Here is a 14,416-nt window from a genome sequence, read left to right as displayed (position 1 = left end):
GGTTCTACTGAAGCAAACCAAAGAACCAGATGTAGAGATTCACGACATAAGACAACAGCTGGCTTCTTACTTCCGGTTTAGGCAACGGCATTGTCTTTCTGCACGTTCCAATGAACGTTACGCGGCACTAAGCCACCTCCCACCAGCAACACACGTGACACATACTGTAAAAATAGAAATTAACAGGCGTCAATCTTAAATTAATTTAATCAGTGATATTTACATAACAAAATGTCACCCAGCCCAAATTGTGGCGCGGATATAGCATGATTAAGAAGAATTACATAAGAAATGTATTCTGACTTTTGCCAAGGTTCCCTTTCATGCCCCAAATAATATTTATACAAACAGAAAGAAAGGCGCCGCTGAAATTCAATTCCCTAGATGCCTGACGTGAACACTTTTGTCAGGGTAAAAGTGAATAGCATACAAGTTCTCTTTCGTTAGCCAACCAAAGAATGCCCTCAAAAAAATTACCCATAGAGCAGAAGATTTTTAGTAACCCTTTCTGCACCATTCCTTTATATAAAATTGTTAGATTTCACACTACATAAAATATAATGTATTTTACAACTATAGCGCTTAAAGGTTTCCACTGAGGTAATTACATCATGGTGCTTATAACAAAATAAAACAAAAATAGATTCATCTCTACTGTATTTCCCTCCATGATGCTGGGCTTTAACCACCAGATGGGACATAAAGGAAACGTGACTGAATGTTTTGGTAGAACACTGCTAGTCTTGCCATCACAAGATGTATAAAAACATACGAGGCTTTACATCCTTACCCTGTTTTCTCAGTGATGGAGGTAGCAGTGCTATTGCGGTTACACCTGACATTGATTTCAACACAGTAAGATCCGCCTGACACTACAGAGGACATCGCACTCCTAATGTGGGCGTAACAGTACAAGAGGGCACATGTGTTAAAAGTCAAATTATGGACAATGTTGATGTTTTAACACTTTTCATTCTGTTATGAATATGGCATTCTGTGACAAGAGGGTGGAGCGCCAGGTACACCTGTTTATCCTGATTGACAGGCTGATGTGTTCAGAAAAAGGCACACCAAAGCCATACCCTGTCTACTTCACTGGAAAAGGGACACCTATTAAGAACAAGGTGCCATCCGAATGGGACTGTCCTTTTTTTAGGATCTACGTCAAACATGAGCATGTGTGAACATGTGAGGGTGATTCCTCACAAGAATCAAGGCACACATCTGGACACAAGCAAAGCAAACGGCCCTTGCCAACAAAACAATAAAGACAATGGGGGGGACGTAAAGGCATCTTGTAGAGAGGGGACAATGTAAATAGCAAAAGGACGTAAGGAAGATGTTTTGCGTGATGATGAGCCGAGAAGAGGTGAGATTGTATTTGCTTTTTTTGGTTCATTTTCCTGCCTCCATGTAGGAAGCCCTTTTGAGTCATCATCACCAAAAGTGTACTGCATGGGAGTTGTATAAAATTCCCTCCATGAAACACCATCATTACCTTCCCATATCAAGTAAAAGACATGTCTTTGCCTGTAGTAAAACTAACTCTATAAGCTGGCAAATAAACATCAAATGTAAAAGATCACCCGCTCATGTAAGGGCCGATGTCTGGACAAAGTACAGTATCTAAAGGTCGAAGTAAGGCTTTCCTGGACATCCAGGCTCGGCATTGAAACCACAGCACCACTTACAGTAACGTCCCTATCCTATGTTAAAGCACCTAAACTCAAAGCTGCATTCAGTAGATCATTTACTGATTGATTGCTATCAGTGCCGTGGCTTGGGAAGTGCAGGAGAACACGACAATCACACGTGTAGCAACTCATGAACCCACTAGCGTCCACCCAGCTTGACTTATATATACACATTTAACTTCAGCACGAGAGGTGACAAGTGCAATATTATATCAGCTCACGGGAATCTGTACATTATTAAGTGTACGTCTAGTGTGTGATTAGTGTTAGACAGCATAGCTAGTCTAGCGTAGCAACACAAGTGAGGTGAGGGAGGGGGGGGAATATGCGGGCTGTGAATAAAGCTAGCTTCCAACTGCTAAATTAATCCCACAGTGGAAAAAATAAAAAATAAAAATGGAGAAGTCATTGATTCTAACGTTCTCATTACTCCATTTCCTTACGACCTGCACAACAACGTAGCATGCCGTTTTTCATGTAAGTGCAAGTGAGTTTTCACTGAAATGAGAACTTGAAATTCCGGCATTTGTTTGTTTTCAGCCAATGTGCATGTCAACTGGTTGGTTGACAGAGTGACGCACACATGCCCGCACGCTGGCTTCATGCCTACTGATCAAGCCCTTAGATTGGAACCCAATAAGTCTTTAAGGCGTCTATGTACGCTGTGTGTGTGTGTGTGTGTGTGTGTGTATAAAAGTCTTGTGACAAGGCTGCGTTGTGACATATTGCATAATCAGCGCCCCTGTCACCATGGTCATCAAATTGGTATTAGACTAAGTTTGTTAACACCAGTTCATTCCCTGTGTGGACACAAGTGCAAGTATCTCCCTCAGAAGGGAGTGTGTAGGTGTGTGTACTGCTGTGACGGCGTGGGGGAAGAGGACGATGACGACGTGTTGGGGGTGGAGCTGTTAGCCAAGCGGGAGGGGGTGGAGTCTGATAGCTGAAGCTCCTCCAGCTTCTTGATGTACTCGTCCCGCAGGGCTAATAGCTCCAAGTAGCGCTGCTCTACTGGACTCTGCTGCTGGAACAAACAAGTAGTTGTTTAGTCTATTAATGCAGGACGTAGACAAAAAGAAGAAGCAATGGGTCTTTATTCACCTGTTGTCGAATGCGCGGGTTCCAGCGGATGTAATATGTGACCCAAAGCTCTAGGTGGCGCATGCTGGCAACAGGGTAGAGGACCCTGCCTGACTCAGGCGTGTAGAAAGGGTTTAAATAAATGTCTGTCTTACTGTTGATCAAGGACCACAAGGACACCGTTTTCAACCTCACCCCCTGCGGAGGAACACAGTCACATGACTGATATGACATCACGATACAGATACTGTATTTGACTTCTTTCTTACATTCTGGTCTCGCGCACTCTCACAGTTGTAGAGGAACGTGCCAAAGCGGCAGCTGTATAGATGATCCAGGATGGTCAGCAGGAGGCGCTCATTGAACTCAAAGGCTGTTGGGAACTGAGAGGGAAGTTTGTGATTATAAAGCTCAAGCAGTCACAAACCAAGCCAACATACCTGTTTAGTCATTTGCCACACACAGTCGATGAACTGGACAAAGATGGGCGATCTGTCCTGATCAGCGTGGTTCTTATCACCATGACCTATTCTCTGCAAAGAAGAAAGAAGACATTTATTAGGCAAATACAGTTTAATTGTGACAGAATTGATGCAAGAAAAACACATCCGTTCCCAATAAGGCAAAATGTTACTCACTGAAGCAAACTTGTGTCCAAAGCTGATCCATTCCTTTTCAATGAGCACCTGTAGACATGCAAAAAGTGTCAGATGATTACATCATTGTGCTTAAACAGTGGAACCTGTCTACGTAGACTAATTCATAAAGACCCAATCCACTGTGTTTTTATGATGAAAAAGTGTGAAACTTAAGTTGTCATCCACATAAAATTTGAGACCCAGTGGGATCATTCATCCTCACGAGGATCGCAAGGGTATGCTGGAGCCTATTCCAGCTGACTGCGCGAGAAGTGGGGTACGCCCTGGACTGGTCGCCAGCCAATCTCAGGGAACATATAGACAAACAACCATTCACACTCACATTCATACCTATGGACAATTTGAAGTCCCCATTTAACCTAACATGTTTTTGGAATGTGGGAGGAAGCCAGAGTACCCACACATACACAGGGAGAACATGCAAACTCCACACAGAGAAAGCCGAAGCGGAGATTTGAACCCAGGGCTTCCCGATCTGACTGTGTGGTTAACATGCTAACCACTCTGCAACTGTGCAGCCCAATGGGATAATTGTAGTTTGGTTTAATTTCATTATTATTACACAGCATTAAAACGTACAGATTTGGAGGAAATGGAGGAAGCTGTGAGCCACAAATTTGAAGCTTTGTCCATCTTCCAAATGTACAAAGACACTAAGCATACCACCAAAATAGTAACAAAGCAGCTTAAGGACAACAGAGTCAGTGTTTTGGAGCGTCCATTACAAAGACCAGCACTCCCATACAAAAATGTTAAAAGGCTTGTGCCAGCAAGAAGGCCTCAAATCCTGACTCAGCTACACTACTTTTGTCAGGAGGAATGGCACAGAATTCCAACAAACTATTATGATAAACTTGTACAATACCCAAAACACTTCACCAAGTCATACAATCTAAAGGCAATGCTACCACATTCTAATAAAATGTATGTGAACTTTTGATTTTGTAAAAAGTAATGAAAAAAACTCAGCATTTAACAGATATTTTTTGTTGACCTAAAACAGTAATCATTTACTCAGAATGGGCGGCACGGAGGTTAGAGTGGTTAGCGCTCAGACCTCACAGCTAGGATGACCAGGGTTCGATTTCACCCTCGGCCATCTCTGTGTGGAGTTTGCATGTTCTCCCCGTGCATGCGTGGGTTTTCTCCGGGTACTCCGGTTTCCTCCCACATTCCAAAAACATGCTAGGTTAATTGACGACTCCAAATTGTCCATAGGTATGAATGTGAGTGTGAATGGTTGTTTGTCTATATGTGCCCTGTGATTGGCTGGCGACCAGTCCAGGGTGTACCCCGCCTCTCGCCTGAAGACAGCTGGGATAGGCTCCAGCCCCCCCGTGACCCTCGTGAGGAAAAAGCGGTAGAAAATGAATGCATGAATTTACTCAGAATGAATTTCAACACTTTCGAATTTTGAACTCTAGCGACCGCATTTCAGTATCCAACCATGACAGACAACAAATAAGAAGGCACAGAGGTCATCTGACCTGTAAGCCTTTCAGAGTACGGTAGTGGCTGTCTAGCATGAGCATGGCCAGAGAGGTGAGCTGAGCCGTTCTGTCCCAGCCGTCGCTGCAGTGGACCACCACAGAGTTCCCACTGGATACTTTGTCTGCTACTTGGATGGCTCCTGATAACACCAACTGCGTACAAAGACAGAGGCATGCATGATCTCACGCCAAGCGATGCTTGCCTTCCGGTGAATGACAGGTATAATCAGGGTGTGTTCCTACCTTTACATGTTCTAGCCAGTGTGTGGACTCTAGACTTGACAGCCAATGAGATTCCTCTACATTGGGATACACTATGTCTTTTAGTTTCTTCAAGGATTCTCGCATGACATGGATGTTCTGGATGTCGAGGAATACGAGTTCTGCGTTTTGGTACTCATCGCCTTCATAGCCACCCCCTGTGGCCTGCATTTAAATATTAGGTTAGAATTTGGATGTAATTACATGCGCTACTAATTCATGTGTTTAATATATGGACCTTGTTGGCCACAGCGTTGACGTTGGGACGAGCATCGAAGATGGTCAACTTGGTGGTGTCGTTGGCTTCCCTGATCAGGTCCAGGTAGCGCTCGTCGTCCTTGTTCCTTTTCCCAGACATGCCGACCAAAGGCTGGCTGCAGCGTGCAATCACTGCCTGGTTCTCCCTGTGGATCCATGACAGCACCTGCAGCACAAATACAAAATAAATAACAAGAACAAGAACACACAGAGCTAAAATCTGTCATGATGCACTTACTGGTATGCGTGCTCTGGACCTGAAGGAAGCAACTCTCCGCAGGTCCTCTTCTTTACACTTAAAGGGCACAGCCAACACAGTGGGGTAGGTGTCACACAGTTCATAGCTTTTATTGATGAAAGTAATGCGCCACTTGTTATTCGGTAAGCCCTGAAAAAGACAAATCACACACCAACTCCTTATTGGTCTTTTTTCCGAGAACAATACGCCACACAATCTCGCTTACCTGCCGTCTGAACTCTTCTATGGGTTTATAAATATTCCAGCCATTCTCCTCGTACTTCTCCTGAGTCACGTATGCAAACAGAGGCTGGATGAAGGAGGAAAAAAACAGAGCACTTTAAAAAGTTGCGTGTATTGTAGGATGTTAAATATATATATGTGTTTTTATGTCACATGGTTTGACTTGTAAAAGGCTATGGTTATTTCTGTCATACAGTCAGCCAGTAGATGGCGCTACTTGTTTACCAGGCCATGTGAGACAGGGAAGGCATGCTTGAAGAGGAGCTCAAAGATGTCTCGTCTGCTGTGACCCTCCTGCTTGAGGGCAAACCTCAGGTTCCTCATGTCCTAGTAGCATAAAAAAAGACGACAGCAAAGGAGGTTGAGTGGCAAAAAAGATAGCTCGGCAAATGACAAGTTGAAGAAAAAAAGGACCTTGCAGGTGATGTCCAGGCCGTAAGAGTTCTCTCCTCTACTCGATGCCCCACCCATTTTCTCGACCCGACTGATGGCACCCAGAGGAACGTCCAGTGTCACTGTCACATCCTGGAAGGCAATGTCACACTTCATATACTTCAAATGTGCCCAACGCAGTGGAAACTTGTGATGTCAAAATTCTATTTTGCCTTGCTTTGCATGCATTCTCCTGTTAGCATAAAATGTGGTGCAAGTCTTGTTGTGTTGTGAATACAATTGTGTTCTTTATGTTGTTTTTCTTTAATCACAAAACGTCCTTCCTTGTGGCAACCGGGAATAAAGTCAGCAATGTCTATGATGTCATCGGCGGTTTACTTTTTAATAGTTTTACGATTATAGTTCTACATGTATTGAACAATTCTAAAAGCATATAAATGGCGACAGAACAGGTTAAATGAACATTCAAGGTTACTTTTTTACTTCATTTAAGAAATGACTGTTCCCAAAGACACAATGTGGCAGCGAGATCAAGCACCACCAATATCAATAGTGAAAATCAATAGTGTTTCTCACCGTCTTTGTCAAAATACTGGCACCATTTTGGGTTACTGAGGTGTGAAACATTAGTGAATTCAAAAAATATCTCTTGGCAAAGTAGGAATATGGTGGTGGTTGAGCTTGCTGCCAAATTGTGTCTCTGGGAACAGTCACAGAATCAAGTCTTGATGAGGGTAAAAGAAAACTTAAATGTCCACTTATTCCTTCCATTGACCATTTACATGCATTTCAGATATTTTTCTCCATGTAAATCTATAATTGTGTAATTGTTTTCTTTTTTGGATTCTTATTATCATTTGTAATGGGAAAAATGAATTGGTTAGCGTAAGTTTTGCGACCTTCTGGAAAAAATTAATGTCGCTAATCAAGGTTCCATTATACATTCTATACTCTCAGTATGCACTTAATTGACTTTGTAGCACACTGATCTGTGCCAGGGTATGGGACACATCGCTTCATCTGGCACAACTGCAATCGTTCCTTGCAGGTTATTAATAACAACAGACACAATTCAGAACAGATATAAAATATATCCAAATGTCAAACCTGTGGAGAACTTGCTCACTTGTGACTACATTTGTGTGTGTGATAAAGGCATGTAATTTAATTAACATAATGGCTGTTCTGCTAAGTCCTTAATGAACATGATTCCAAATAAGACATACAGCGAAAGGCCACATAATTGCAGTTAAACAGCAGAATAGACGTGAGGGGAGAAGTAAACGAGCTGTAATGCAAACGCTCAGTGGGGGACCAGTGGAGGGACAGGGGATCACGCTCAAATCCAACACAGTACAAATGGCTTCATGCGAGTATGCCCTAAAAATAAGAAGCTTGTTTCACGTGACACCCACTGCAAGCATATAAACTTACAGAATCCGAACTCCTGAAGTAGAGTCTGTAGTTGGTGATCAACACTTTGCCTTTTACGGCACCGCTGAACGGACAAATGTAGATGATGTCTTTATCTGCAAATGGAAAGAGTGAGATATATTTGCAATGTGAGGGGGGGGGGGGGGGGGGGAGGACAGATCACTTGTGGGCAGAGTGGGCCCTCACCGATGATCCTCTCCTCTCCTGGCAGCAGGGTGACATCAGCTAACAACTCCATCTTCAAAGACTCTCTGGAGGTCTAACAAGGACACAAACACACACTTAGAGAAGATGAGAGTTTCCACCTTTAACATAAAAAGGTCACACTTACACTGGAGATGTGAGTGTCCAAGGCATTGGAGTTGTACATAGAGATTGGTGAGGCCATCGCTCAGGGAGGGGAGGGGGGGGCTTCCACAGGCTGAAGGCAACAAACAGAAAGTGTGCTAATGTTGTATAAGCGACATTGTTTATGTTAAATAAGGATTTAAGACTAAAAATAATTAGCTTGAATAGCTGGTTTCCAACATGAGAATGAATTGTCCTTGTGAAAATACTTCCTAGATAGCAACTTTCACTGTGTAAGGACATAAATATAGAAGGTAACCTCACTGAGACTTTCATGAGACACATGAGCGGCAGCAGAACAAAATGCTGCCAGCCAGATCACCAGCACCGGTCAATGTAGATGCTATACATTATATATGCGCCACTATAGTCCACATTGGGAAGTACGTATGCATGCCTTCGCTGGATCCACATATGATAGAATACTCATTGCATAGGTCAAATTAATTCAGATTTTTGCCACAAAAGCCCAATCTTTATTTAGGCTAACTGCTAAGCATTGCAATGATAAAATTAATAAAAAGTAGACCTGCTCTCCATGAATATGTCAATAAGTCATAATCTCACTCTTACATTAACCTTTTTTAACTGATATTAAAAAAATACTAATATTAACATATACTTTTTCAGCTGTTGAATAAAAATATTACATGAAGAATATAAAGTAGGCTGCGCGGCGGTCGAGTGGTTAGCGCGCAGACCTCACAGCTAGGAGACCAGGGTTCAGTTCCACCCTCGGCCATCTCTGTGTGGAGTTTGCATGTTCTCCCCGTGCATGCGTGGGTTTTCTCCGGGTACTCCGGTTTCCTCCCACATTCCAAAAACATGCTAGGTTAATTGGCGACTCCAAATTGTCCATAGGTATGAATGTGAGTGTGAATGGTTGTTTGTCTATATGTGCCCTGTGATTGGCTGGCGACCAGTTCAGGGTGTACACTGCCTCTCGCCCGAAGACAGCTGGGATAGGCTACAGCACCCCCGTGAGGATAAGCGGTAGAAAATGAATGAATGAATATAAAGTAATACATCAACTCTGCATAATGAACTAGGTCTGTAGTATAAAGTATAATATCTTATATATCTTGTATAATACAATAAAAACAGTAAACTAGCAACAATCCATCTGCAATACTTTTTGTCGTCTTTAGTGTCATGGGTAAGCTGGAGCCTATCCCAGCTGACTTTGGGCGAGAGGCAGGGTACACCCTGGTCTGGGACAATTTCACAACTATGGGCAATTTTGATTCTCCAGTTCGCTTAACGTGCATATTTATGTGACACGCGAGGAAGCCAGAGTACCTGGAGAAAACCCACACAAGCACGGGGAGAACATGCAACACAGAAACAGACATCAAAATAACGGTCAGGATGACTTTCCTACAGATGCTGCTTCAAGTTAGTTTAGTTTTTAGTGGTAATGATCGCACCACGTGTCTTGCTCTCCATAGCATAACATATGAAATGTGTCCATGCGTCTTCTCTTTCTCCCAGGCATGGACATATTGCAGTTTGTAACTTGTTACAATACTGCAGCATACGGTATGGTTTTGAGGCAGAAAACCCAACAGACAGCAGTTCTGACTGGATTTCCTCCATAACTCAGCCCCGCCCCTTCTCCCATAACAGCTAAAAGAGTTATATTCCTAACTGATCCCTGCTATCTACAAGACAAAATTGTATGATTGTACTTCATTTCTGTCATATTCGTTGGTAAAACTGTCAGTTAAGATTGTAAAATAATTTGTCAATGTGCAATTGTTTTGATCATTTATCATTATTCCATCAGGTAAAAATGGTAATTGATGAAAACTATAGCAAAAAACGCTGCTTTGAAGAGCTGGAACTAATCACTTTTATGGCAAATGTTGATCTGTAATAGAAATTTCCAATTTTCTGAAAGTGCAGGTCACGCAAGCAGAGTCGTCAGCCACAGGATCTTGATCCAGAACTGAGGAAACTCAACAAAATGCGTACCCAGAGAGCAGCAAAGCATAAAGCGTATTCAAGGGTCAAATTTATAAAGATTACAAATGCATACATGTTGGCAAAACTGCAAACTGGCCCCAGGTTGCACTTTGGACACCCCTGCCTTGAGAATAATAGTCAGAATCTTGCCGTTTGCACACAGAAAGCAAACACCTTGTTGAGATAATGTTTTGTTTTGTCAGAAGCTGTCAAACATAGCTGTGCATGCAGCTGTCATACTTGTCGCCTACTGTTTAGAATGTAGGTGTGCCTAATATTGCGGTTTGCTTAAACACAACACATTAACACCAGTATAAAGACATTACGTGAGCTAAAAAGTAGCACAGTCAACCATACGTAATAATTATGTATGTATTCCGAGTGCATGTTTACACGCCCGTTAATCATGAAATAAATACACCCACGTGAGCTGTGTACATCCCAAAAACCGGAATACTCAATACTTGAGTAGCAAGCATATGTACGGTAATATAAAAGAGTACTTATAAACAATGAAGATAGCCATTGAATGTAGCTCATTTGTAATAAAAGGCCTTGGGAGTACTGAGGCTATTAATACAAAGCCAGGACTCTGTAGATGTCACGACTGGCAGGAGAACACGTTGATATTCGTGGAAAAGAACGTTAAACAGTCAGCGTGGACAGCGACAACATACAGTTTTAAAAGTCTGAAGTCAACTTTTCCAACTTGTCCATTCCAGGAGACACAGCTGTGGACCTCCACCAGGAAACAGCGGAGGCCTCAACGCGACGACAGCGTCTTGCTACTCAAATGCTCGCCATATTCTACCTCACAGTGCGCCCAAAAAGCAGCGGAAGTACTCCGAAGAACACCCGACGCGGACTCCGTGGGTTTTGTGGCAGCCAAATGTCTTAACTTACCCGCAAAGTGCGATTCTCCCGTGGTTGAATGTCGACCTGTTTCCCTCAAGCCACAGCAGGAACTTACCCTACGTCATGTGCCGGCCTGTCATGGCGGTCATTGGCTGCTTGTCAAATTGGAGCTCGCAAAGGGTGCTGGGAAATGGAGTTCTACTGCTTTTAGCCGGTTTCTATAAATGTAATGATTCTCAATATTGGAAATTTATTTTACAGTAACAATATTAATATTAATTATAATATTTTATATTGTATGTAGTTAAATATGAACAACTCATTCAGAAATGTAATTACAGGAAAGTAATTTTGAAAAACTTCTAAATATGTAAACTAATTCAAATTTTGAATTTAATTTTAGTTTAACAAACTGCACCGTACCCACTTTTTTTTGCATCAGCAGCAGATTGAGATTTCTTACCTAACACAACACTGGCACTGACTGGCTTACAATGAAATTGTACTCTACTTTCAGTCCAGTGGTTCTCAATGAATTTCTGTCATGCCCCCCCAGGGGACTACATTTTTTTCAGTCTCCACACTGAATTGCAAATTCAATTGGGAGTGAGACTCTGTTGAGATTTCTTAATTTACCTGAACAAACAACTGTATGAGTTGCTGGCACCATATATTGTTCAAACATGACTAAATAAGAAATCTTATGAGTACAAAGGCAATTTAAATCTTGGCTGGGGTGGACCCTTCCTAGGCCAGCAGCCATGTTGCTAGCTGTGAACAAAGCTAGCTTCTGTGCAACCTGCGCATAGCCGGCGTTTGAATGCTGTTCAATGATTTACTGCTCTTTGAGTTGCTTATTTTAGAAATAGTACATGCACCTAATAATGTATGCGATGAACATGCATCTGGTCGCGAGCGTCGCAGCCATCTTGTATGGGTTCCACGGCAGATGAAGATGCAAGGATGCGGTGATCCTCTTCACGGACACAACAATGGACAGACGTTGCATGCTACATAAAAAGTCAAAGAAAGTAAAGCTCAGGTGTGATGTTTTTGAGGAGGCATTTTTGTCATGCATTATTGTTAAGGCGGCGGCACGGCGGTCGAGTGGTTAGCGTGCAGACCTCACAGCTAGGAGACGAGGGTTCAATTCCACCCAATTCCACCCCCGTGCATGCGTGGGTTTTCTCCGGGTACTCCGGTTTCCTCCCACATTCCAAAAACATGCTAGGTTAATTGGCCACTCCAAATTGTCCATAGGTATGAATGTGAGTGTGAATGGTTGTTTGTCTATATGTGCCCTGTGATTGGCTGGTGACCAGTCCAGGGTGTACCCTGCCTCTCGCCCGAAGACAGCTGGGATAGGCTCCAGCACCCCCCGCGAGTAAGCGGTAGAAAATGAATGAATTAATTATTGTTAAGCCAAAATCCGACCAAAACTGCAAGGTAAGTCACCGTTGATGGACTACACTGTTTACGGGAATATCATACAACTTCTGTCAAAACATTCAAACTATCCCTTTAAGGTGTATGGGTAATAAAAACAAAGCATCAATCAGGGATAAAAATTAAATGAAATTGTCCATACTTTTCTTGTCAAGTGCGCAACATTGTAGCTGTACTAAACCACACTAAGAGGTGTTCTTCATATTTTGCTCACCTGAACAGTTACTGAGGACATGACAGTACTTGTAGAAGGGAAAAGAGCATGCAGTTGAGAAGGAAAAACCTATGTAGAACTGTCAGCAGAGTTGCGGTGCACGTTGGAAGAGCACTAATGAAACAAATTACTTTTCAAATTGATTTGACTGCGGTCCAATCAGCATGGTGCCTGTGTCCAGAGGAATTGATTGAACAGACGGGGGAACATATCGACACAACAATACACTGTCACACACAAGGTTCCGCCAAGCGACACCACAAAGTGGCCTGTAAACAGCTTGTTGCAGAGAATGTGCTTTTTTCCATAGTTGCCAACAAACGTCCAAGGCCGTAAAAATGCACGCGTCTGTAAGAATTATTTGTTTTGATGCTGCACACCTGTCACTGAAACCATGTGGTGTGCAGGAACTTGAAACCACTACGTCATCTCAACCCAGAGCGCTAATGACATTTACTCAACAAAAAGGGAATGAGGACTAGGAGAGGTTGACTAAAACCCAATCAGGTCACAGGACTCAGGCCAGACAGCTGTCAGTCTCTAGTCCGAGCAGGAACAGGTGATGGGGTTCGTGGGGTCAGCGGTCAACAGTGGATCAGTTTTCCTATATTCACTGAATATAGAACGGGAGAAGATATGACATATTATGTAGCACGATGAGTGCATTAAGTGAGTATTTTGCCTTTCTCGGGTTGCTAAATAAGCTAAACATAATGTTTAAAACGGCTACCGGTAAGATGCCGTGTACACCACTACAAATGACACAACAACAACCATTTATCTTCATAATGGTATATACAGTTTTTCTCAATTGGTGGATTCATTTTTTGTTATTCTAAAAATAACATGAACAAACCTCCAAACAACTATAGGCAATTGTTCACGACAGTCCAGGGTGTACCCCGCCTCTTGCTCGAAGACTAGGCTCTAGCATAGCCCTGCAACCCTAGTGTGGATAAGCGGTATATAAAATGGAGGGATGGATGACATTCATTCATTCATTCATTCATTTTCTACCGCTTTTTCCTCATGAGGGTCGCGGGGGATGCTGGAGCCTATCCCAGCTGTCTTTGGGCGAGAGACGGGGTATACCCTGGACTGGTCGCCAGCCAATCACAGGGCACACATAGACAAACAACCATTCACACTCACATTCATACCTATGGACAATTTGGAGTCACCAATTAACCTAGCATGTTTTTGGAATGTGGGAGGAAACCGGAGTACCCGGAGAAAACCCACGCATGCACGGGGAGAACATGCAAACTCCACACAGACATGGCCGTGGAATTGAACCCTGGTCTCCTAGCTGTGAGGTCTGCGCGCTAACCACTATACCGCCGTGCCGCTCTGGATGGATGTCATCCAGTCAGGTGGAATTACAACTTGCGTTGTGATCTGGATGGCCAGAAATGTGATGACGGTGGTCAGGAGAGGGAGGGTGAACACCGCAACCAGCTTTATTTATCGCACTGTAAGCGACATCATTTTCCTAGTTTTTTTCTTTATGTGTTAATATTACAGTATGCTATACTACAATTTACATAGGAAAGGAATTTAGTTTTGACAGGACTGGAACATGAGCTTTGGAGGTGAACCACAGTGCTGTGCTGAACGATGCAAGTTATTTTGCTAAAAGAACCAAGAGTCTAGGGCGGCACGGCGGTCTAGTGGTTAGCGCGCAGACTTCACAGCTAGGAGAACAGGGTTCAATTCCAACCCACGCGCTTGCGTGGGTTTTCTCTGGGTACTCCGGTTTCCTCCCACATTCCAAAAACATGCTAGGTTAATTGGCGACTCCAAATTGTCCATAGGTATGAATGTGAGTGTGAATGGTT

General features: G+C 43.0%; 1 protein-coding gene across 2 annotated transcripts; it reads right to left on the bottom strand.

The window, feature by feature from the left end:
- Positions 1-2,522: 2,522 nt before the first annotated feature.
- On the bottom strand, positions 2,523-11,051 carry mtm1 (myotubularin 1). 2 transcript variants are annotated; one of them, XM_058067991.1, is made up of 16 exons: positions 10,967-11,051; positions 8,082-8,171; positions 7,937-8,009; positions 7,751-7,845; positions 6,338-6,448; positions 6,149-6,250; positions 5,907-5,990; positions 5,681-5,830; positions 5,423-5,608; positions 5,167-5,349; positions 4,921-5,076; positions 3,413-3,460; positions 3,215-3,307; positions 3,044-3,157; positions 2,796-2,972; positions 2,523-2,718 (listed from the first exon to the last, which is right to left on the bottom strand). In XM_058067991.1, the coding sequence occupies exons 2-16, from the start codon at positions 8,136-8,138 to the stop codon at positions 2,524-2,526; spliced, it is 1,824 nt and encodes a 607-aa protein (XP_057923974.1). In that variant the 5' UTR covers positions 8,139-8,171; positions 10,967-11,051; the 3' UTR covers position 2,523. The 2 variants fall into 2 exon arrangements, with proteins under 2 accessions (XP_057923974.1, XP_057923975.1); XM_058067992.1 differs by having other exon boundaries at positions 2,523-2,715.
- Positions 11,052-14,416: the final 3,365 nt, after the last annotated feature.

Source organism: Doryrhamphus excisus, chromosome 3 (assembly GCF_030265055.1).
Source record: "Doryrhamphus excisus isolate RoL2022-K1 chromosome 3, RoL_Dexc_1.0, whole genome shotgun sequence".
NCBI lineage: Eukaryota > Metazoa > Chordata > Actinopteri > Syngnathiformes > Syngnathidae > Doryrhamphus > Doryrhamphus excisus.
Note: the sequence above shows the minus strand (reverse complement) of the source record. Positions and strands in the feature narration are given on the sequence as shown.

Bases quoted from the DNA above. Each gene is read 5' to 3' on its own strand.
- mtm1 (XM_058067991.1), bottom strand. From the start codon at position 8,138: ATGGCCTCACCAATCTCTATGTACAACTCCAATGCCTTGGACACTCAC. The intron at 6,449-7,750 runs GTAAGTTTATAT...ATTGCCTTCCAG, and splicing joins ACTTCAGGAGTTCGGATTCT to GATGTGACAGTGACACTGGA. The intron at 5,991-6,148 runs GTAAACAAGTAG...TCCTTCATCCAG, and splicing joins TCCCTGTCTCACATGGCCTG to CCTCTGTTTGCATACGTGAC.